This window comes from Dryas octopetala, chromosome 2 (genome assembly GCF_963921425.1).
Source record: "Dryas octopetala chromosome 2, drDryOcto1.1, whole genome shotgun sequence".
NCBI lineage: Eukaryota > Viridiplantae > Streptophyta > Magnoliopsida > Rosales > Rosaceae > Dryas > Dryas octopetala.
In genome coordinates, this window is record NC_141367.1 from 30,847,519 (window position 1) to 30,868,992 (window position 21,474).

The 21,474-nt window shown below is 34.7% G+C and overlaps 6 protein-coding genes and 1 pseudogene across 7 annotated transcripts; 4 read left to right on the top strand and 3 right to left on the bottom strand.

Moving 5' to 3' along the window:
• Positions 1–228: 228 nt before the first annotated feature.
• Positions 229–937, bottom strand: LOC147295605 (inositol diphosphatase DSP3 pseudogene; annotated as a pseudogene).
• A 2,276-nt stretch (positions 938–3,213) lies between these two features.
• Positions 3,214–4,109, top strand: LOC147295606 (kirola-like). The gene is made up of 2 exons (XM_086232082.1): positions 3,214–3,486; positions 3,661–4,109. Exons 1-2 carry the CDS (start codon positions 3,297–3,299, stop codon positions 3,948–3,950), a joined length of 480 nt encoding a protein of 159 aa, XP_086088208.1. The 5' UTR covers positions 3,214–3,296; the 3' UTR covers positions 3,951–4,109.
• A 2,711-nt stretch (positions 4,110–6,820) lies between these two features.
• Positions 6,821–7,387, top strand: LOC147295607 (MLP-like protein 43). Its single transcript, XM_086231668.1, has 2 exons — positions 6,821–7,010; positions 7,119–7,387. Exons 1-2 carry the CDS (start codon positions 6,821–6,823, stop codon positions 7,385–7,387), a joined length of 459 nt encoding a protein of 152 aa, XP_086087794.1.
• Positions 7,388–11,298: 3,911 nt separating this feature from the next.
• Positions 11,299–11,860, top strand: MLP28 (MLP-like protein 28). Its single transcript, XM_086231667.1, has 2 exons — positions 11,299–11,488; positions 11,580–11,860. The coding sequence occupies exons 1-2, from the start codon at positions 11,299–11,301 to the stop codon at positions 11,858–11,860; spliced, it is 471 nt and encodes a 156-aa protein (XP_086087793.1).
• Positions 11,861–14,853: 2,993 nt separating this feature from the next.
• LOC147295609 (U-box domain-containing protein 36-like) lies at positions 14,854–16,200 on the top strand. The gene is made up of 4 exons (XM_086231276.1): positions 14,854–14,992; positions 15,442–15,560; positions 15,682–15,797; positions 15,936–16,200. The coding sequence occupies exons 1-4, from the start codon at positions 14,869–14,871 to the stop codon at positions 16,198–16,200; spliced, it is 624 nt and encodes a 207-aa protein (XP_086087402.1). The 5' UTR covers positions 14,854–14,868.
• Positions 16,201–17,035: 835 nt separating this feature from the next.
• On the bottom strand, positions 17,036–20,324 carry LOC147295610 (phosphoglucomutase, putative / glucose phosphomutase). 2 transcript variants are annotated; one of them, XR_015120520.1, is made up of 7 exons: positions 19,245–20,324; positions 18,708–18,971; positions 18,094–18,610; positions 17,814–18,013; positions 17,587–17,716; positions 17,342–17,482; positions 17,036–17,222 (listed from the first exon to the last, which is right to left on the bottom strand). XR_015120520.1 is itself a non-coding variant. In XM_086233038.1 (7 exons), exons 1-7 carry the CDS (start codon positions 19,782–19,784, stop codon positions 17,141–17,143), a joined length of 1,860 nt encoding a protein of 619 aa, XP_086089164.1. In that variant the 5' UTR covers positions 19,785–20,324; the 3' UTR covers positions 17,036–17,140. The 2 variants fall into 2 exon arrangements, 1 of the variants encoding a protein (XP_086089164.1); XM_086233038.1 differs by having other exon boundaries at positions 17,601–17,716.
• A 101-nt stretch (positions 20,325–20,425) lies between these two features.
• Positions 20,426–21,259, bottom strand: LOC147295611 (Calcium-dependent lipid-binding (CaLB domain) family protein). Its single transcript, XM_086233039.1, has one exon. The coding sequence runs from the start codon at positions 21,130–21,132 to the stop codon at positions 20,620–20,622; it is 513 nt and encodes a 170-aa protein (XP_086089165.1). The 5' UTR covers positions 21,133–21,259; the 3' UTR covers positions 20,426–20,619.
• Positions 21,260–21,474: the final 215 nt, after the last annotated feature.

A 21,474-nucleotide genomic window follows, 5' to 3' on the forward strand; every position in this document is an offset into this window, starting at 1 on the left:
TGATCTTTTAGTACTATCTCGGTTGATTATGTAGTATATTATATTATCTTTAATTTGTTAAAGATGAGATTTAACTGTGTGATACCTATATATTTGTTTTGACCTAAAGAGAGATACATAGATGTTCATTAAGGGTAAATATCATCTGAAAAGGGCTCCAATTCCAAATTACGCTATGTATACGTGTTTTGGGGATTTGAGACTTAAAAAGAATGAATATAGAATTCATTAAGGGAATGATTTAACTTTTTTATGCTTGGTCTGCAAATTGTCATCTCTGTGCAAAAACCGTCTCTTGGTAGAAGCTGCAAAACCTTGATGACACTGGTAATTATTAAGGCACTGCAGCCTGAAGCAATGTATGTGAAATATATGCCTCTATAAACCTCAAATCTGTGGTCCAAGACTTGACCCCAGCGAATCGCTGGTACTCCTCAAACACAGAAGACAAACACCATTTCTCAAATTTCCGCAAGCATCCAACAAGACAACCTGTCCGATGCTTCCCACTCTTGCAATGAATCAAAATCGGATGACTCTTCGTATCGATCAACACTTTCAGGGCCTCCGAGATAGTGGCCTTGGGAATCGTTGAAGAATAAGCCTCGGTCTTCCCCTCAATCCCAATTTGGAGAAGCCGAATATCTTGGGACCGAAGAAACTCCAAATTATCCACTGAGTAGGGTTCGGAGATTAAGGGTTTCGAGGAATGGGAAATTCGGTGGCCGAGGGAAACCGGATCGGAAAATGCCGCCATCCACCATCGAGAAATTCATTGGCGGCTCCAAAACGTATCGCTGTTGACGTTAATCATCTTCTGATTGTATAATGACGTTAATCATCTTCTGATTCATTGTTTCTTACGTTTTTTTTTTTGGCCAACAATTTGTTTCTTACTTAGTTTTCCTTCATTGGCAATGTTCAATGAAGAAGACATGTATGTGTTCATGTATAAATGAACGTCTCTCGGCTCTAACTGAATTACGAGCTAATTAACAGTCTAAAACTAATTAAACTGATTTAACAACTTAATTGAAGACTAGCTAGCTAGGAATTATCGCTGAGCTGTAGTATGAAACTTCTAGCTCATGGTTTTGGGGATTCAGTTTTTCGTTACTGATTTCAAAAATCCATGTTAGTTGTAAAGAAAGAAAATTATTAAAATTATTAAAAAAAAAAAAAAAAGAGTTATTTGATTCGGATTACAACTTAATTTCCTCAGGAGAACTGCGAGATTTACATGGAATTATGGAACTCCGTGTATGTAATATTTCGGGGACACTACTTGGGTCACTCCTCCCCCCAAAATAACAATTTTGGTAATGCCGGCGCATGATCGGAACCGTTCATTTTTTAGATCACCTATTATAGATCATCTCTGCAAAAAATCAACTCAATCGAAAATCGTTTGATTATATAATTGTTGTTGATTAAATAAAAAAAATCAATGATTTGGTCAAAAAATCACTCGATCTTTAATTGAAAACCATCAATTGTTTTTACTTAATTGACAATAGTTATATAACCAAACGATTTCCGATTGATTTAATTTTTTGCAGAGATGATCTATAATAAGTGATCTAAAAAGTGAACGGTTTCGATCATGCGCCGACATTACCAAAATTATTATTTTGGGGGAAGGGGTGACCCAAATATTTTTCATATTTCGGCTGGAGCCCATTGATTAATTAGGTTCAAGTTCAACCATGTGAAACGGCTAGGCTATACAGGCTAGGCTCTGATGAGGCTTAAACTTTTGGGCCTCAACGTTTCTCAACAAGGATGGGTCAACTGAACCCATTTGCTCCTCGGTGGCTCAGTTCTATATAAAGCATAGGGTTCAATACATTTTTTGTCCACGAATTGTGAGCAGTTTCTCAATTTGGTTTACTAATTTTAAAATATGACAAAAATAATTCCGAATTATCCAATTTGTGTCAATTCAGGATCTTTCGTCCAAATATCTAATAGAGACTGACATGGCGCACTGAATGTGCGTCACGTGTCACCTCTTTTATTTTATTTTCGGATTTTTTCTATTTTTCTATTTTTAGAAACTTTAAAAATTAATTAAAAATTGCTCCGGACTCATAAAAATACACGAAAAATTCATACGACCTCGTCTTTACTAGTACTAATTTATTATGGGGTCAAATTACCAATTTTTCCTTTGAGAGTTTCTAGAAAATTTGGGAAGTCCAAATTTATTTCTAAAAAATTAAAATAAAAAATTTATTTTATAGAGGAAAATAATTTATTTTCCTCTAAGACCGAGAGGTCATTTGGGTAGCAAGTATTCACGAGAAAGGTAGTGTTAGTTTTTAGAGGACCAACAGTGCAAACCTCGTATTTTTTGGAGCTCGGGAGATTATTCTATGAATTTCCAAAGAGTCTAGAATATTTTAATTTTTTAGAAATAAATTTGGACTTCCCAAATTTTCTGGAAACTCTCAGAGGGCAAATTGATAATTTGGCCCCATAATAAATTAGTACTAGTCAAGACGAGGTCGTAGAAATTTTTCGTGTATTTTTATGAGTCCGGAGCTATTTTTAATTAATTTTTAAAGTTTATAAAAATAGGAAAATAGAAAAAATCCGAAAATAAAATAAAAGAGGTGAATGTGCGCCACGTCAGCGTTTAATGGCCACGTTAGCCTCCGTTAGATATTTGGACGGAAGATCCTGAATTGACACAAATTGGATAATTCGAGATTATTTTGTCACGTTTTAAAATTAGTGGACCAAATTGAGAAACCGCTCAAAATTCGTGAACCATATTTAACCCTAAAGGATAATATATAAGTAACTGGGATTTCCGAACTGGGATTGGACACGTACATTTGCCTTTTTGGGTGTACAAGGAAAAAAAGTAGCTTTTAGATTCTGAGAAAGCTCCACCGATCGGAAAGAATCTTTATGAGCAATATTAAGCAATTGGTATATATAAAGGACTCCCAAGCCCCAAGTCTGATCCACAAGCAAGGAATATATCGGTGGAAAGTGAAGCCACTAAGTGTGAGACCACAATGAACAAGGACCTGGAATATTGTGTCGTTAACAGAATCAACGCTTGGATATGTGCATCAAGATCATAAATATTTATTAGTATTGGCCATCAATTGGTAATGGTAATTAATTAAAGAGGATATGTTTCATAATCTTTGTGTGCGTCTTGTATATAAAGAGCAAATGCGGGTTAAGTTTTCCCACAGACTAAATTGGTACTACTACTAGTACTAGTACTGTCTTGAATCTTGATAAATAGAAGTGGTAGGTACGTGGATCGATCGAACGGCATGGCTGAAATAGCAAAAATGGAGGGAGAAGTGGAGATCAAATCGAGTGGTGAGCAGTTGTACGAAATCTTTGGAAGCAAAGGGTACCTGTTGCCCAAGATATGCCCTAATATCGTAAAGGACCTCCAGCTGCTTAAAGGTGACTGGAACTCCGTAGGCTCAGTGCGGCAATGGACTTTCGTTGATGCAGGTACGTAGCTAGGCCACTGCTAGAGATTCAATTAAATTTATAATAGCTGGACAAATTAATTTTAATTTAGCTGCTAGCTAATTAGTTAATTAATCTAGACTTACGTACCGGTTCTTAATTTGTCTTAATTAATAAATTAACCTTATATATATGCATGAATGATATATATGGTAGGCAATTCTGAGATGGGTAAAGATACAGTTGAAGCCATAGATGAGAAAAAGAAATCAATGACTTTCAAGACAGTGGAAGGAGAGGTCAAGAAACACTACAAGAGTTTCAAGGCTACAGTTGAGGTAATTACACCAAAGCTGCTAAACTCAAAGCCAAGTTCATCTCACGTGAAATGGACTATAGAATACGAGAAGCACCAGGACTCGCATGATGCCCCGTCTCCTAATAAGTACTTGGACTCTGTGCTCTTTCTCACTAAAACTATTGATGCTTATCTTATCAATGCATAGTATATGTACGTATGTACTACATGATAAAGCTTTGTATATGTTACTACGTACGTACTATACTATACTAGCTAGTATATAATAACAGGTGTGAAGCTTTAAGGGTTTCGCTCTTCATCGATCTATGTATTAATGGATGATATTTCCAATTATATTTCTCCAGTAGTACTTCGTACTAGTACTGCATATTAAATGCTAAATTCAAGTCCACTGATTATAGTTACGATAACAGTAGTGCTAGATATACCACATTTTTATACCATAATTTCATACCACCTTATGTGGCAACTTACATGGCATTCATACATTGGATACTAAAAAATAAAAAGAAAAACCCAAAAAGAAAAAGAAAAACTCTGTCCAATAAAGTAATGACACGTGTGATGGTATAAGAATGTGGTATAAGAAATGTGGTAAGTATAGCATTATTCTTACGATAAATAGGAATGAGCCAATCACTTGTATAACTCCAACAAATTTAAATCTTGTTTAATTAAGGTCCAAAATATTAGCTTAAAATGAGCTTCAGATATATGTTGGTCGGTTATATATAGGAAGCAAAAAAGGATCGGAGCACTATAATAATATATAACAGCATAAAGGAAATCTCATTATAGAACTTTACGTGAATAATTTCACGTGATACATATGATTTTCAGTTGAATTAATAAAGCGAATGAGTGGCGGACAAAAGCAAGATTGTAGTTTTAAGCTGATTGCAACATATAATCATTAATTATAAATTACAGCTACCAGGTCAATCTTCAATATTTGTCTCATCTAAATTCGATCTTTAAAAAATTAAACTATTACTCTCACCCTTGATTATAAGAAAATGACAAATGACAAACTTACGGTACGTCGACTGGCCCACCCAGTCACCCACCCCAATCTCTATCTCCTTTCGATCTCTATCGATATATCTCAAGTTTGTTAATGGAAAGTAATACTTTTTTGGCCGGTTAATGGAACTAAATATCAATAAATTACTCTTCATTTTTTGTTTTTGAAAGATTTTTAACCGAAAATTTAGTCAAATAAAAAATTAAATTTCAGCACAATATGTCCATACGTTTACGTCGCACGTGGAGTTGAAAAAATACACTATATCATGCCGAGAGCTCGATGATTGCAGATATATCGTACATCTTGCATTTGCACATTTTTTAGATTGCAAATTCATTTTTTTAGTTTACAGATTTGATTTTTTTTAGAAGCATATTTTTAGGTTGCAGATTCATCTTTTTAGGTTGCTGATGCAGTTTTCAAATGCAAGTTAGGTTGCACATATGCATCTGTCGAGCGCTAGCTAGCTCGATAATTCCTACCAAGCGCTTGATGGACAGTTTAAATTTCTACTTAATTTTTTAGCCAGTTAGGGTTTGAATTAAATTTTTTTCTTATTTTAAGTTTCTAATTAAAACACACAATAAATATATATTAACTAATATAATAGTTCAACTACTATCTATATCCAGCATATTATCAAATAAAATATGATGCCGAAACAGCATCTGCTATGGTTTGCCCCAAAAAACGAAAGTTTAAATGTTTAATATATGATCCTATTGGATTAATATCTCTGACAAAAGTAAGAAAAGAAATATCTTCTTAGAACATCCTATACCATACGTTATATCCACCAGCCGTTTACTAATTCGTTTAGATATATAGTCTGACTTGCACATTATCCGATTGGAAGCCAAATTTATTTAAGATCAAGTATTTGCAAGTACGAAACAAATAATTGAACAACAAATTATGAGTCTCTGACTCTCTAGTCTCTACCACCAAATTCATAATTAACGTACTTTTTCAAATTTTCTACAATATTTCTCTAAATTTATTTGTTTAATTAATTATTTTTTTTTTTTTTTTTGTAAAATGCGCGCCCCTGCAAGTGGCTCCACCACTGCACAAAGTCATTGCATTGTTGTTTCATAGAATTCAAGGGGGTTTACAGAAACTTGTTTGCAAGTCACGATCGTTGTCTCCCCACTCCAATAATTTTTTCAAATTATATTATGCAGCTTTCAAAGATGTCAAAAATCATAATTATATCAAATTAATGCTTTTATCTACTCTCTTCTTTTTTCTTTTTTCTTTTTTCTTTTTATAAGAGAAGATGGTTGTTGAGAGAAAGATTTTATATTAAAAATATGTGATGTTACATATATAGTGGCTTATAAAAGTTTGAATTATTTATTCCATTGTCAATTAATTTTGGGATAAATGTTTAAATTTTTTTATGGTATCAGAATATGTTATCCACATGTTAGGCCCAATATAAAATATTCACGTGTTAAACTTGAGTGAAGCTACGTATACATGCAGTGCAAGAGCGTGTTGAGATAAAGGTTTCACATTAAAAATGTGAGGACTTATATGATAATTTATAAGGGTTTTAACTACTCCTTTCATTATCAATTGATTTTGAAATAAATATTTAGATTTCTTTACAGATGAGACTACTTCAATTTTAGCCGTCATATTATATCTATAATCCTGTAGCTGGAGCTGGACAATCATATATTCTGATTATTTAGATTTATATTATACAACAAACAACAGTACTTAATTGGTTTGGACGTCATTGGTGGACTCCAACGTGCATACATAAATTAATGGAAGCGAGATTGGTGAGGTTTTAATCTGGAGAACAAATAGTAAAAAAATTGAAAATAATGTGGATATTAATTAATTTGTATGTTCACGAAATATGAGTCGATCGATCAACACCCTCCTCTATATAAGTGCAAAGGCCTATGTAGTTTTCTTCAGCACTATCATATACCTAGCTACAACTCCTCCTACATATAACTGGTACGTTAATAATATTCCTCAGTGAATTCATCGGTTTATTGTGATCGAAAATGACTAGCAACTTTGGTAAGGTGGAGACCGACGTTGAAATCAAGGCTCCTGCTGTGAAGTTCCACGAGTTCTTCACGCGCAAACCACACCATCTGACCAATATCAGCTCTGACAAAATTCAGGGTTGCGATTTACATGACGGTGACTGGGGAACTGTGGGTTCTATCGTCAACTGGAATTATGTCCATGGTAATTAATTAATTGCATGCCTTCAAATATTAATTAATATGCATATATCATGATGAATTACGTTATGCATGCTTATATATATATATATATATATATATATATGCGCAGATGGGAAAGCTAAAGTTGCCAAGGAGTTATTTGAAGCCATAGATGACGAGAACAACTCGATAACTTTGAAAGTGATCGAAGGAGACCTTCTGGAGCACTACAAGAGCTTCAAGATCACAATTCAAGCCATTCCAAAAGGCGAGGACAGCTCAACGGTGCATTGGACTTTCGAATATGAAAAGGTTCATGGCGATGTTACAGACCCACATACATTGCTCCAGTTGGCCGCTGATCTCTCCAAAGATATTGGTTCTCACCTCAGCGCCTAATTAAGCACACAATATATTAATGGCTCCTAAATTCCTAATCGATCTCGATCTGTGTGCAACCAGCTGTTACGTACTATCTGTGTGTAATAAAAGATTTGGAGGACTCTGATGATCGACCAGACAGCTAGCGACTGTTTCCTTCCAATCATGCATGTTTCTATGTTATAATATTATTATGTGTGGACTACCTGAAATTACTCTTAATTAATGGCGTTGAATATATTATACTCCTCCTCATTTCTATCGATCTTATATATAAAATATGGTCATGTGTATGTTTTGTTCTAATTAATTTGGGTCTCGCCTATATAATATATTATATTATGTAAATGGAACTGCCTATATATTGGAGGCAGCTGATTCCATTGATGTTGAACGGATCTGGCAAAAGCTGCATATATAAGGAGTGCAAACACATAAAAGTATTTTGGCTTAAATTATAAAATATTGTATCAGCGATATCAGCCAGTTTATGATCAGTGCAAACACATAAAAGTGATATTAGCGGTACTAACAGCTAGCTAGTTTACAGCAATAACAATCAACATAAAATCCAGTTTAAGCTTTTGATAATAGCGATAAACCAACAAAATATTATATCAGAAGAAGAGATCAATATTATGTTAAGAATTAATGTTGCAAAAGACTTCAAGATATATTAAATTAATGAGCTTCAAATGTTGAGCATATATAGACTCGTAGGAAAGAAGAAAAGGGAACCCTTTCATGATATATAGATGTGTTTCATGTGATTTTGACGTACACATTGAATAAAAGTGCATATATATAGTGTTGAGAATATATCTCACGTTAAGATTGAATTTATAAATTTACAAAAAAATAAATAATACTTAAAATTTAATTCGTTGTTAATTAGTGTTGGGTTAGCTAGAATAACGACCACATCATGTACTCGACACCACCACCCAATATAACTGGAGGCAAGATTGTCTTTTAAGAAAATCTCTTAGAAAGTAGATACTCTTTGTACGTAAATTAACATATTAATCGCATGCAAATTTTAATATTTGTCTCATCTAAACAAAAAGGTGTGTTCGATCACCGTCGATATCACATTATAAGAATAAGAAGAAGATGAGAAATGAGATTGAAATTAAAGAAAATGATTATATGTGATCGTAATATTATCTGACATGATAATATGGTGTGATATTCACTTAGATTATGCAATTTTAAGGATATTTTTTAACTAGGGTTTAGCATTTTATAAATTATATAAACGTGTTATAATTTAAGTAGATTGTTAATACTATATCATTATGCCACATGCTAATACAGTGACACACAATAATTTCTAAAAAATGAGAAATAATTTTGGCTCACCCAATCACCCACCCCAACAGCTTCTTTCTTTATCAATGTGTAAATTGATTAATTAAAATGAAACTAATATTTATTAAATCTTGCACGAAAAAGGAAATTTCTTCTTATCCTATCCACCACATGTATATTATGTTAGAAATAATGCTAGATGTGTTGAGATAAATGTGGAGCAATGTCCTACATCGGAAAATTATAGCTTAGCATATGTGTTTATAAGTCTTGGGCTTCTCCACCTATTGTTAATTAGTTTTAGGTTAGATGCTCTAATTCTATCATGGTATTAGAGCTTGGTTATCCGTATGTAAGGTCTAACGGCCACACGTGCTCTCACATCACCCAATACAATTTATTCATGTATAAGGCTCAAAATCTCGCACTTAGCATATGTGGTTATAAGTCTTGAGCCTCTTCACTTATTGCTAATTAATTTTAAATTGAATGCTCTAATTCTATCAAGACCAAGAGGATGCTCCCATATTTTTTGTTCTGTAGATATCCTGACTTGCATTAATATTCCATCATCTGAATATCTGATTTGAAACTTACATTAATACGAGGGCCATTGGACAAGTACTGCTGTACTTGCCTATGCCACCAGGCTGTCACCGGACCTCGCTATGTTAATCTTCTGTGCACAATAATTTCATATCTGCCAGTGAGGTCTTGTGAGTTGTGACCCAACAGTACCGCATGGGATACAAATACATATATAATCCTAAATTAATATCTATATTTCAGTCAAATTATACCATCCCAAATTTTAATAATTAATAACTAATCAACACAGAATAATATTCTTTTATCAAACTAGAAAATCTCTTAGAAAGTAGATAATCTTTGTAAATTAACATATTAATCGCATGCCAAATTTTAATAATTGTCTCATCTAAACAAAAAGGTGTTTTCGAACACCGTCCATATCACATTATAAGAATAAAAAAATGAGAAATGAGATCGAAATTAGAAAAAAGGGTTATATATGATCGTAATACTATCTGACATGATAATTTGGTGTAATAAATTTACTTAAATTATCCAATTTTAAGGATATTTTTAGCTAAAATTTAGAGTTTTAAAAATTAATAATTATACACATATTACAATTAAATAAATTATTAAAATTATATCATTATAACACATGCTATTACAGTTTCACACAATAATTTAAAAAAAAAAAAAAAAAAAAAAGATAATTTTGGCTCAACCAATCACCCACCCCAACCGCTTCTTTCTTTATCAACGTGTGTATTGATTAATTAAAAGGAAACTAATATTTATTAAATCTTGCACGAAAAAGGAAATTTCTTCTTATCCTATCCGCCACCTGTATATTCTGTCAGAAATAATGCTAGATGATGCTCCCATATTTTTTGTTCTGTAGATATATATCCTGACTTGCATTAATACTCCATCATCTGATTTGAAACTTACACTAATACTAGGCCTTTGGACAAGTACTGCTGTACTCGTACATGCCACCACGCTGTCACCGGACCTCGCTATGTTAATCTTCTGTGCACAATAATTTCATGTCTGCCAGTGAGGTCTTGTGACCCAACAGTACCGCATGGGATCGATACAAATACCTCATATATAATCCTAAATTAATATCTATATTTCAGTCAAATTATACCATCCCAAATTTTAATAATTAATAACTAATCAACACAGAATAATATTCTTCTATCAAACTATAATTAAATCACACATTCAATCACAGATTTACCATATAACTGGTAATATAAACATGCATCTTATTTTTTCAAAGTGTTCGACAAGAGTTCATTTGAGCATAAAACAATTTCATGGTGGTGCGCACACAAGGACGTTGTATTATATATGTTTTATAAAATTCAAGGGGATTTAGAGAGTTGTTTAGCTGTCACGGTGTCACCATTGTTGTTTCCCCACTGCAATCATTTTGCTAATTTATATTATCCAACTTTCAAATATACTTGTCACGATAATAGATAGATGTAATATTATATACACAATTAGTATTTACCTGCTTTAAATTATTAGAGATACAATATGAGATGATGATGCAACTATCGATATCAACATGTCTGATTCATGATATTTAATACCTAAAAGGTGTAGCTGGAAAAACATATATTTTTCATTTAGATGCCAAATACATATATGTAGTCCTCCTACAGCATGTCTGGATTCAGGTTTTCGTTTCTAAGTCAGAGATAAGATTTAACAAAAAGATATAGTAGGTTTGGTGGACTCCACAGCGAGCAACGCAACCTACATAAAATAATGGAAACGAGATTTGTGTGTTTTGAAATTTGAAGATCTCACAAATATTTAAAAATGATGAATATAAAATAATTAACTGGATTCGTTCATTTTTGAGTTCATGATCGATATGAGTAGTACTCCATCCATCAGCCTTTGTATATATAGGGGTAAGGGCCTAAGCAGTTTTCATCAAAACTGGCAGTACATACTACATGCACGTACTTGCTCCTATATATATATATATATAATTGGCTAATATTATCAATTAGTTCGATCAGTATTCAGTACTAGTGAATTAATATTCGAATTTTGGGGGAAAAATGAGTAGCAACTACGGTAAGGTGGAGACGGATGTTGAAATCAAGGCTCCTGCTGCCAAATTCCACCAAGTGTTCACGCACAGACCACACCATATCTCCAATGTGAGCTCTGACAAAATTCAGGGTTGTGATTTACATGAAGGTGACTGGGGCACTGTGGGTTCTGTTGTCTACTGGAATTATGTCCATGGTACGTACGTACTTACGCTTCAAATTAATTACTATTAATTAATATTAATCAATGTTTGATCACCGGAGTTTCACTATATATATGCATTCAGATGGGAAAGCTAAAGTTGCAAAGGAGTTGATTGAAGCCATAGACGCCGAAAAGAATTTGATAACTTTCAAAGTGATTGAAGGAGACCTCCTGGAGCACTACAAGAGCTTCAAGATCACAATTCAGGCCAATCCAAAAGGTGATGGTGAGGGCTGCACAGTGCACTGGACTATGGAATATGAGAAGCATCATGACGAAATTTTGGACCCACATACACTGCTCCAGTTTGCAGTTGATGTGTCCAAGGATATTGATGTTCATCTTACTTCTGCCCAAGCATAAACACATATATGCACAATTGGGTTTTCATCTTAATTAATGTACGTGTGCAGCAAACACGCAGTTACTATCTATCTAGATATCTGCGTGCGTGCGTAATAAAAGATTGATATCACCACTGTTTCGTATCAATCATGCTTGTGAAAATCTTATATGTATATGTGCATGTTTCTATGTTAAATAGAAATAATATGTGTGGTTTGGGCTTACTGAATGTCCTTTCTATTCACTTTCAAGACTGAAATTAACTACTTTTAATTAATAACTTGTGTCGGTCCTCCTCCTCCTTCTGTGTTATGAGTCTTATGACTTATGACCTTATGGGTGATCGATCATGTTGCGTATTTTTAATTTCTTGCAAATTAATTAAAATTTGGGGGTTGCAAATGATATTCGATCTTGAAATGTATACGTTTCTGGCTATCTTTGTAATAATAATTTTTTTTTTTTTATAAACAACTATCATTAATTTAATTTAAATTCAAGACTCCCATAAATAAAAAACTGACTGTCACGATTAAACCACTGGATTATTTTTTTGTAATAATATCTCTCATTGCACTTTGCAGCCACCAATCCTATTGGGAGGCAGGCAATTTTATCTCTCATTTATGGCAAAATGAAAATTCAACTTTTTGTTTTTTTTCTAATTCTCTGATAGGTGATGAGGTACATGTTATTGTGAGATCCGTGTAGTTAGACCCATTTTATTTGAGAGAATTGGAGAAAAGGGAAAGGTTAGACCCATTTATTTAGTTTACACATGCATAAAACATCTTTTCTACTATAAATTCTTTAAAATTATGATTACAGGTGAGATTGATAAGATGATTTTAAAATGTTAATTTTTACCAAATTATCGGTGGATACTCAGATAAAAATCAGAACAAAAATTAAATAAAATTTATTATAAAAAAAACTTATTGAGAGTGAGGCGCATTAAACATCGATCTCCAAATTAAGTAGACAGACGGTTTGGATTAGGGGTGGGCACGGTACGGTATGGTACGGTATGAGCCTCATACCGATACCATACCGAAATTTTTATTCGGTACGGTATGGACATTTTTAAAACTTGTACCATACCATACCAGTGTTTTATGAATTCGGTATGGTTTCGGTATATACCAACATTTTAAACTTCTTTTTTTTTTTTTTGTCAAAAAACAATATTTAACAACAAAAAAGAAATACTTTTTTCCAACCAAAAGATAAAACAAAACTCAACTTGTACGTTTCTTTCATTTCTATTGTGAACTATGACCGATAGTATTGATCTTTAATTAACCATCAAACGACTAATTAAGCACATATATAATTCTAACCCAATTCATCATCAATCAGTGTAAACATAGAATTAGAAAAGAAAGAAACTGATCATAAATCACACATCATTCTATATATATATATATATATATATCAATGCCAAAGAAACTACAACAATGATAAAAGGAAGAGTAAAACAGTAAAACACAACAGCAACTCAGACCCAAGTATAGAAAGCATATGCTTTCTATTATTGTCTATAGACTTGCCCAAATAGCCACTAATATGGCAACACTTAATTAAAAAAATATTAAATAATTAAATTAAAAATATATCGGTACGGTACGGTATTTCACGGTATTGAAAGTTTCATACCTATACCATACCGATTTAGACTCGGTACGGTACGGTATCGGTACGGTATATAATCGGTATTGTTTTTCGGTATAATATTGACACGGTACGGTATGGTACGGGTTCGATTTCGGTATTTCGGTAATAAATGCCCACCCCTAGTTTGGATAGAGGGGTTGGGCCTTTCCGGCTCAAACCATATTTGAAGCCCAGTTTTGGGACATAAGGTAAAATTTGTTGAAATCCATACTAATTCTTAATAGACCAGCCCAACAACAACAAACCCATTAAAGGTTGGATCAGCAAATTATATTGTCGGGCCTGTAAGCGGGCACCAGCCTCACCACTTTAGTTTATCACGAAATAATACAATCAACAAATAAAAAAATTATTGAGTGTATCCGATATATCGTCACGTGGTGTAATTAATCTAACGTGTAAGTATATTATTGGACGGTATATTTATATTAATAAGGTATAATATTAATAACATCCACCCATATTATGAAACGTTGGATTGGTTACACCACGTGACGGTGTATCGATTACACAAAAAAATTTCTCAAATAAATATGAATCAGAATTTATTATTCAAAAACTTTGTAAATTGTGAAATTTGCTCCACTTCTTCCTCCCAAGTCATTCCAAAATGTAATTGACTGAGTGTAGGTTGTACCTAAGGAAGTACGGAGAAGCCTCCTAAGTCCCAACGTTAGAAAAATGCAAATAATAGGTATGGTAAAATTTCGTTATCATACAATTTTCTCTTTCTTAAATTTTTCTGGTATAAAGTCAATTTCTTAAAATATGATATCTTTTGAGGTTCCCCTTAAATAAACATAAGTTCCAGAAAATATTGGAGAAGTAATATATAGAATTTGGCGATTTCTCGTGCACTTATTTATTCGTGGGGTTCCATTTGGATCCCTTTTCGATTCTGTTTGAGTCTTTATCTTAGTATATATTTAAGTTAAGAATTATTGCATTATCGATATATCGGTACAAATTTGGAGTAAATGATTGGATGGAGAGTAATCCTATTAATTAAATGGGTGGTGGATGTATATATATGTATACGACGATGATGGCAGCGATCGAGTTGAATGAGCAATTATAAGTTGTTTGAGACGATGATGCCCTTGCCCTTGCCCTTGCCCTTGGAGTCCATCGAAGAAGAAGAAGAATACTACTCGGTTTATGATGGTGGTGATGAATTGGAGGGAGATTATGATGGTGGTGATGAATTAGAAGGAGATTATGATGGTGGTGATGAATTGGAGGGAAGTTTGTTTTCCATTGATTTTAGTAGTACTAAGGAGGAGGAGGAGGATGAGAGGTGCATGATGAGTTGTAGGGTTCATGTTGCAGTGGACGGGAAGAGCGAGTCGAGCATGGATGGGTTTGTGTGGACGCTGAAAGAAGCCGTTACTAGTCTTTATATGTCATCTTCACTATTACTCCATCAACTCATACTCATCCATGTCTTTCCTCCTATACGATTCATTCCTTCTCCATGTAAGTAAGTAACGTAAGTTGTTCAATCAATTCATATATATCATCATCCTATATATTCATTCTCGATCTGTTTCTCTGCCCGTGAGTTAGAGATGACCAACCTGTACGTGTAGTCTTTGTCACACAAATTTCAAAGTTGATCGAAAAGCTATATACAGCAGAAGTGGAATCCATCAAACTCTAATTACACCTGTTTACTAATTGAACCTGCAGATCGAGTGAGTTTATTAATTTAAGGAGATTAATCATCAGAAATCAATTCGATCAGTTGATCATGATCCATGAATCATGCCCATGTCTGTTAAGACTGTTATATCCAAAAGCTAGCTGCTCTAAGTGCAAGTTAGTGCCTAGCTAATTACAACAGGGTTCAGAATACTAGCTGTATTAATCAATTTAATTAAGTGATCGATTGATGATATAGGATGAGTGTTTGTTGTGATGTGTAGTAGGAATGCTTCCAAAAAGTAAAGTGAGTCCAAAGCTGGTGGAGAACTACATGGCCCAAGAAAGAGACACAAGGAAGAAGCTCCTTGACAAATATGTGGATGCATGTTCAACTGCCAAGGTACAAATTCCAGGCCCCAATTAACATAGTTAATAACTTAATATATGGGTGAGAACATACGTATATTCAAATTCATCTCTCATATATATTGTAAGGTATCAAAAATTAATATGGAACACAGGTTAAGGTGGATATTATACTTATTGAGAGTGATACAGTTGCCAAGGCTATCCTAGACCTTATTCCTACTCATAACATAACAAAGCTAGTTGTTGGAACCACCAAATCCAGTATGAGGTACATATATATACACCACTACAACTCTGTTTGAAAACATTTTAAATTTCCAAATGAAAGCACTATTTATTTTGTTGCTGTTACAATTAATGATCATCATTGTATTTTATTGATATAGTTCTTGTTTGTGTAATTAAGGAAATTGAGGTCCAAGAAAGGAAATGGGATAGCGAATCAGATCCTACGAAACGCACCTGAAACCTGCGATGTCAAGATCATATGCAAGGGAACGGAAGTAGTGATTGATGATCGGATGAATATCAACTGGTCGCGTTCCGTATCTACAAATTCCTTGTCTACGCAAGAGGAAGATCAAGAAGTACCAATCTCACCACATGATAATAAAGAAGTCACACCCCCATCAGGAGTACTTCAGGACACTACTTTAAATGGATACAAGTAGGGGTGTGTTTCGGACGGATCGGATCGGAAATAGGATATTTTAATTCCAATCCAAAAAATTTCGAAATGAAATTTCTATTCCAAAAAATAGGAATTTCAACATCTCATTCCAATTCGGAATTTTTGGATTTTTTCGGAATTTCACATTTTCGGAACTTTCGGATAAAAATTTGAAATTTTCAGATAAAAAATCGGAATCTTCACGTTACTTTTTGTTATTAGTAAAAATAAAAAACAAAAATTAGTAATTACACGTACAAAAAATGTGGGTGCTTTTGTTAGCATTTATGTTATTATGATACAAATATATTTATAATATACATATGTTTATATTAATAGTATTAGTCTTTTTTTTTTTTAATATATATGTATGTGTATGTTTGAAACAAATAACAAATTAATGAAATATATAATAAAAAACTAAATAAATGATATAATATTAATATAAATACGGAATAAATTGGCATAATTTCAAAAATATTGAATCAGAATGCCTTTGGAAAATTTCGAATCGAAATTTACAGATACATTTCAATTCCAATCCAATTTTTTTCAGAATTTTCAGAATTCGGCATTTTCGAATTTCGGATTTGATTCGGACGTTTCAAAATTGGAAATTTTTGGATTGGAATCGGTCGGATTCAGATTTTCCAATCCAAATCACACCCCTAGGCACAAGCCAACATGGAGGGGGATACTAAAACCCAAATAACTAGTACGTGCTTGATTTTGTTGCCTAATTTTAATGTTTTCAGAGTGATAAGATTGGCTGGCTAAGTAATATATGATATATGTCTGTAAAATTAGTGAAAACTACAAAATTATTGGACAATATGCCACACCTTAATTGCACATAGATATACATATATAGAGCTTAATTGATCATATTCTGTTCGTAAATAGAAAATGTATGCATTTTCACTGTACAACTATAACATATATCAGTCTACAACTCCAGTTCTGGCATACTTTTCAATCTGTGAAATGTCAACGATTCTAACCATACCACTTGCTATGAGAAATCTGCAAAGAATCAGTGAATTAATTAATTGATCAATCATTTAAGAATATTCCTATTTGCTATTCTTATTCTATGAATTTGAATAAATATATAGGAGTCAACTGGGGGCAATGGGACGTACTTATCAAGAAGAGCTCTTGTCATGCTTTGGCAACAACCAGGCACAGATGATTGCATATTTACTGCAATATTTGGGTTGTGAATGCTCTGCCGAATATGTACCCAACCATGTTGTCCATGTTCCTCATCTGATACTTTTGCCCTGAAACGTACAACTTTTATTAATTAAAAGCTCCACAAATATTATAACACACACACACACACACAGATTTATAATCAAATCAATCATTCAATTTTCAAACTCACTGTACATATAGCACCTGTACATGTGAGCGTCAACTGCAGAAGCCGAGGTATCATTTGAGTCTACCAGACACCCTTCGCTGACCCAACAATCTCCACACGAATCTAATTCCCACCCTTCAAGTCTCCCTTCCTACAAGTCAATGTTGAATGTTAGTTTCTTATAATTAACTAAAAGTGTTGAGGCATGCATATCCCACATCAGAAATGTAAAATCTTGCGTCATGTACCTCAATGTACTCGCGGAATGTTTCAATGGCCTCAATGGCTTTTTCTTTTGCATATCTGGGCTCAGAGACTACATTCATCCTTAGCAATATGGACTCTGATGGTTCTTCAAGATCTTTTATGATACTACCAATCCCTTCATCCGATCCTGCAAGCTTCATGCGTACCATCTCAATGATGATTTTCACCACCATGTAAGCCCCTATACAATACAATTAATCAAATTTATAAAAAGCACAAATTAAATGCATGCTAACCCATAATACTAAGTTAAGTACAAACCATCATCAAGGAAATGGTTCTCTTTGAGAGCACCATGTCCAGATGTTTCCATCATGAGATGAGTTTCAATGCCCTCCTTGTTCAGCTGGACTCCCTTATCAACCACATTTCTGTAGCCAACTCGGTACAAGCAATGGTGACCTCCTCTGTTCGTGATGAATCTTGTAAGTGCCATACTTGTACGAGCATCGGTCACTATGGTTGTTCCAGGGTGTTCGCTTAGTACAATAGCAGAAATCAGAGCAATAAGCCTGTCACCATTAATGGGGCTGCCTTTGTTATCTACAACACCACTGCGGTCCACATCAGTGTCGAAAACAATTCCAAGATCAGCTGAGTTTTCTAGCACTGCAGCTCTGGTAACTGCCATGGCAGTTTTGTCCTCTGGGTTGGGGATGTGGTTGGGGAACATCCCATCTGGGTTAAGGTGTAGAGAGCCAAAGGTGTCTGCTCCAAGTTTGTCTAACACATCCCATGTGAAGAAGCCTCCTGATCCATTACCAGCATTCACTATTATCTGCATTTAGGGGGAATTGAAAGAAAAATGGTGTCATGATCGTATCATTCATTAAAGACTAAAGTACTAATTAAAAATAGCTAGCTAAATTGGAAACCTGAAATCCTTGGAGTGGAGTGTCATAATGTAATGGATGGTTCACTCTCTCCTTGATAATGTCTCGGAGGTGCTTCGCGTAAGTGCTCATGAAATCAACTCTTGATGGAGGAACATTAAGCAATGTTGACACTTTGGTGAGCCGATTGGCATATTTTCGGGCAGCTTTATCGCATATCTCTTCCACTTCTGGGGAGCTCAATCCCCCTCTCTTGGTGAAGAACTTGAGACCATTGCGGGTGTAAGGTAAGTGAGAGGCGGTCATCTGCAATAATAACATCCAATCTCAGATCTCATCACTTCAATCGTATTACATCTTAAGGGAATTGACTCAATACAAGTGTGTTTTCAAGTACATATGCCTTATAAGCTTCGTCTAAATTCATATTTAAGAATTGAATTGTACAAGAATGCTTGCAATCTTTCATATATGTATAGGCAGCTGCCTTCTGCTACCATTTTATATTTTGGAATTCTGGTTTATGGTAGAAGATGTTAATTCACATATATATTTGTAGATTTGCTCTGTGTATGCTACCATGATTGAAGCGTCATAGGCAAATGGAGGCAAAATTGTACTCATGAAGCAGGCAGGTGTGGTTGCAAGTCCCATATCAAAGGCCAAACAACCAGCACGACCAAGACCTGAAAACACAGCTACACTCAAAGACCCTCCTGATATCCGCGGGTCTCTGCCAAGGGACACCCTAACATTCTCCACAGGTTGCCCTCGCTCCTTCTCCAAGCCATTGATAACCCACTCGCCAAAACTCTCTGCAATGGCCTCCACAGCCGGCGGCATTAGGTCCACTGTCCGTCCCTTCTCGCCTTCCAAGGCCACCCCACGAACGTCAGACCCATTTTGGAGCCTCCGAATACTGTCCATCTCTTCATCCGCCACAACTTCATTGTAGTACTTGGCAGTGCTAGAAGATTTTACACATAAAAATTTAGTCACTGGCAATGAATATGGAAAACTAAGGTTTTTGTGGGATGTTTTGGCTGCTGACTTTGAGGGGAAGCTTGGCTTTTGAGAATTGTTTTGCAAAGATATTGAAGAAGTTGAAGTGGAAGCCATTGGTTAATTCTGATTCTGCTCAATTTGGCGCCCTTGTTTTTTTTCAAAAGCTTTTGAGGAGGGAATTTTTTGGCCGAACAAACAAGTTTAGAAGATAAGATATCTGAATAAACTATAACCTTACAAATTCAATATCTATACAAGAGTAGAAAAATATCTTTGAACAAAATTCCAAATGCCTAGACTTTTTTTCATGTCTTCTCGTTTTGTTGATGTGCTATTGATATTTCTGCATTAGATGGCATATTCTTGCATAATACCATACCATGCTTGCACGTTTAAAACATTTCTCATCAGTCAGGGGCAGACCATTGGAAGAGTCCTGCTAGAATTGTGGTGTGGTTCAAATTTCTGCAGGTCTTGTATTGTATTGGTGACAGTAACACAGAAATTTTCCACTGGAGAATGAATTTCGTTTTGGTGTAGGTGAAGGATGAGAATTCATCAGAAAGTGACCCCCTCCTGCAGGATTTGGCCCATACATGTTTTTATGCATAATAATCATACAAGAAATTTGAAGCAGGTTGTTCGGTACTTGTATGAATTGGTAGCACGAATTGAATATTGCTGTTGGCTTTGGATGAATTGTGCATAGTTGATGAAGTTGCAAATAAATTGGTAAAGTAAATACACAGTGCATGTAGATTTAAGAACAAGATCCAACCAAACATTATTTGAGTTACATGATTGATAATTTTACATGGAAGAAAATACATAAAACTCATTTCAAGCAGAGGACATGATGCTTGAACCCTAAATATATATATGTTTTATATTATATATATACATTACAAAACAGAAGAGAGCAAAGAAATTTAGGTGGTACCTAGTACACCTACACATCTGCTATACCTTGACTACCTGGAAGATCGATCCACTCAATCTGAAGCACAATTTCACCGCAGTCCACGTTTTTCAATTTGATAATCATGTCCTGAACAATCTTGCCATTGTTCCAAACACAACAGCTCTCAGAGGAGAGGCAATTTTCCCTGGTGGGCTGAATTTTCTTGACCGCACACCCATTTGGGAGGGCCTCCAAACCCTGTACCATTTTCAGGCACTCAACGTAGGGTTTGATGTCAATCTCTGCATCACCCATTTCGTCATCGACGGTGAGGGTGTCTTTGTCGAACGCTGTTAGACGAATGGGTTCGTCAAGATTTGTTATAGAAAGGGTCAGTTCCTCGTTCCACTGAGGATTGCAATTATTTTTGATGACTCCAGTCTTCAACTTCTGCTCACCCATTGTGACCATCACATAAGGGTCACTTGTCCTCGTATCACGAACAGCCAAGTTAATACCTCGCCTGATCCGAAGCCTCAGAAGTCCCAGAATACTGTTCATTTTTGCAACACAAACGCAACCTTTGTGGTCTGAACTTTCTGGGTTTTTTATATACCCAGAAAAGCATGTCCCTCAGCTTATATAAAACGCTACAGAGTCCGAGTGAAAGCTTGTGAAAACCGTGCAAATGTCAATATGGCAACCATCAAAATGGAATCTCATTGATTTTTATTCAACGTGTCTGCTTCTGATTTGACATAACAAATGGCGAAAAAATGGGGGTCGCCATTGACTTCACAGGAATTGGTAGTGGGCTTGTGTTCCGCCGCCCTTCACGCTTTGCCAATCCTAAATTTGAAACGCGACAAAGGATAGGGTCCAGGGATATTTGGTATTATTGGG

What these genes read in the sequence shown, in the direction of transcription:
- LOC147295606 (XM_086232082.1), top strand. Translation starts at nt 3,297, where the DNA reads ATGGCTGAAATAGCAAAAATGGAGGGAGAAGTGGAGATCAAATCGAGT. An exon ending in ATGGACTTTCGTTGATGCAG is followed by an intron (nt 3,487 to 3,660) that starts GTACGTAGCTAG and finishes TATATATGGTAG; the next exon opens with GCAATTCTGAGATGGGTAAA.
- LOC147295607 (XM_086231668.1), top strand. Translation starts at nt 6,821, where the DNA reads ATGACTAGCAACTTTGGTAAGGTGGAGACCGACGTTGAAATCAAGGCT. An exon ending in CAACTGGAATTATGTCCATG is followed by an intron (nt 7,011 to 7,118) that starts GTAATTAATTAA and finishes ATATATGCGCAG; the next exon opens with ATGGGAAAGCTAAAGTTGCC.
- MLP28 (XM_086231667.1), top strand. Translation starts at nt 11,299, where the DNA reads ATGAGTAGCAACTACGGTAAGGTGGAGACGGATGTTGAAATCAAGGCT. An exon ending in CTACTGGAATTATGTCCATG is followed by an intron (nt 11,489 to 11,579) that starts GTACGTACGTAC and finishes ATATGCATTCAG; the next exon opens with ATGGGAAAGCTAAAGTTGCA.
- LOC147295609 (XM_086231276.1), top strand. Translation starts at nt 14,869, where the DNA reads ATGGATGGGTTTGTGTGGACGCTGAAAGAAGCCGTTACTAGTCTTTAT. An exon ending in ATGCATGTTCAACTGCCAAG is followed by an intron (nt 15,561 to 15,681) that starts GTACAAATTCCA and finishes TATGGAACACAG; the next exon opens with GTTAAGGTGGATATTATACT. An exon ending in ACCACCAAATCCAGTATGAG is followed by an intron (nt 15,798 to 15,935) that starts GTACATATATAT and finishes TGTGTAATTAAG; the next exon opens with GAAATTGAGGTCCAAGAAAG.
- LOC147295610 (XM_086233038.1), bottom strand. Translation starts at nt 19,784, where the DNA reads ATGGCTTCCACTTCAACTTCTTCAATATCTTTGCAAAACAATTCTCAA. An exon ending in CCTATGACGCTTCAATCATG is followed by an intron (nt 18,972 to 19,244) that starts GTAGCATACACA and finishes TTATTATTGCAG; the next exon opens with ATGACCGCCTCTCACTTACC. An exon ending in CATTCCGCGAGTACATTGAG is followed by an intron (nt 17,717 to 17,813) that starts GTACATGACGCA and finishes ATTGACTTGTAG; the next exon opens with GAAGGGAGACTTGAAGGGTG.
- LOC147295611 (XM_086233039.1), bottom strand. Translation starts at nt 21,132, where the DNA reads ATGAACAGTATTCTGGGACTTCTGAGGCTTCGGATCAGGCGAGGTATT.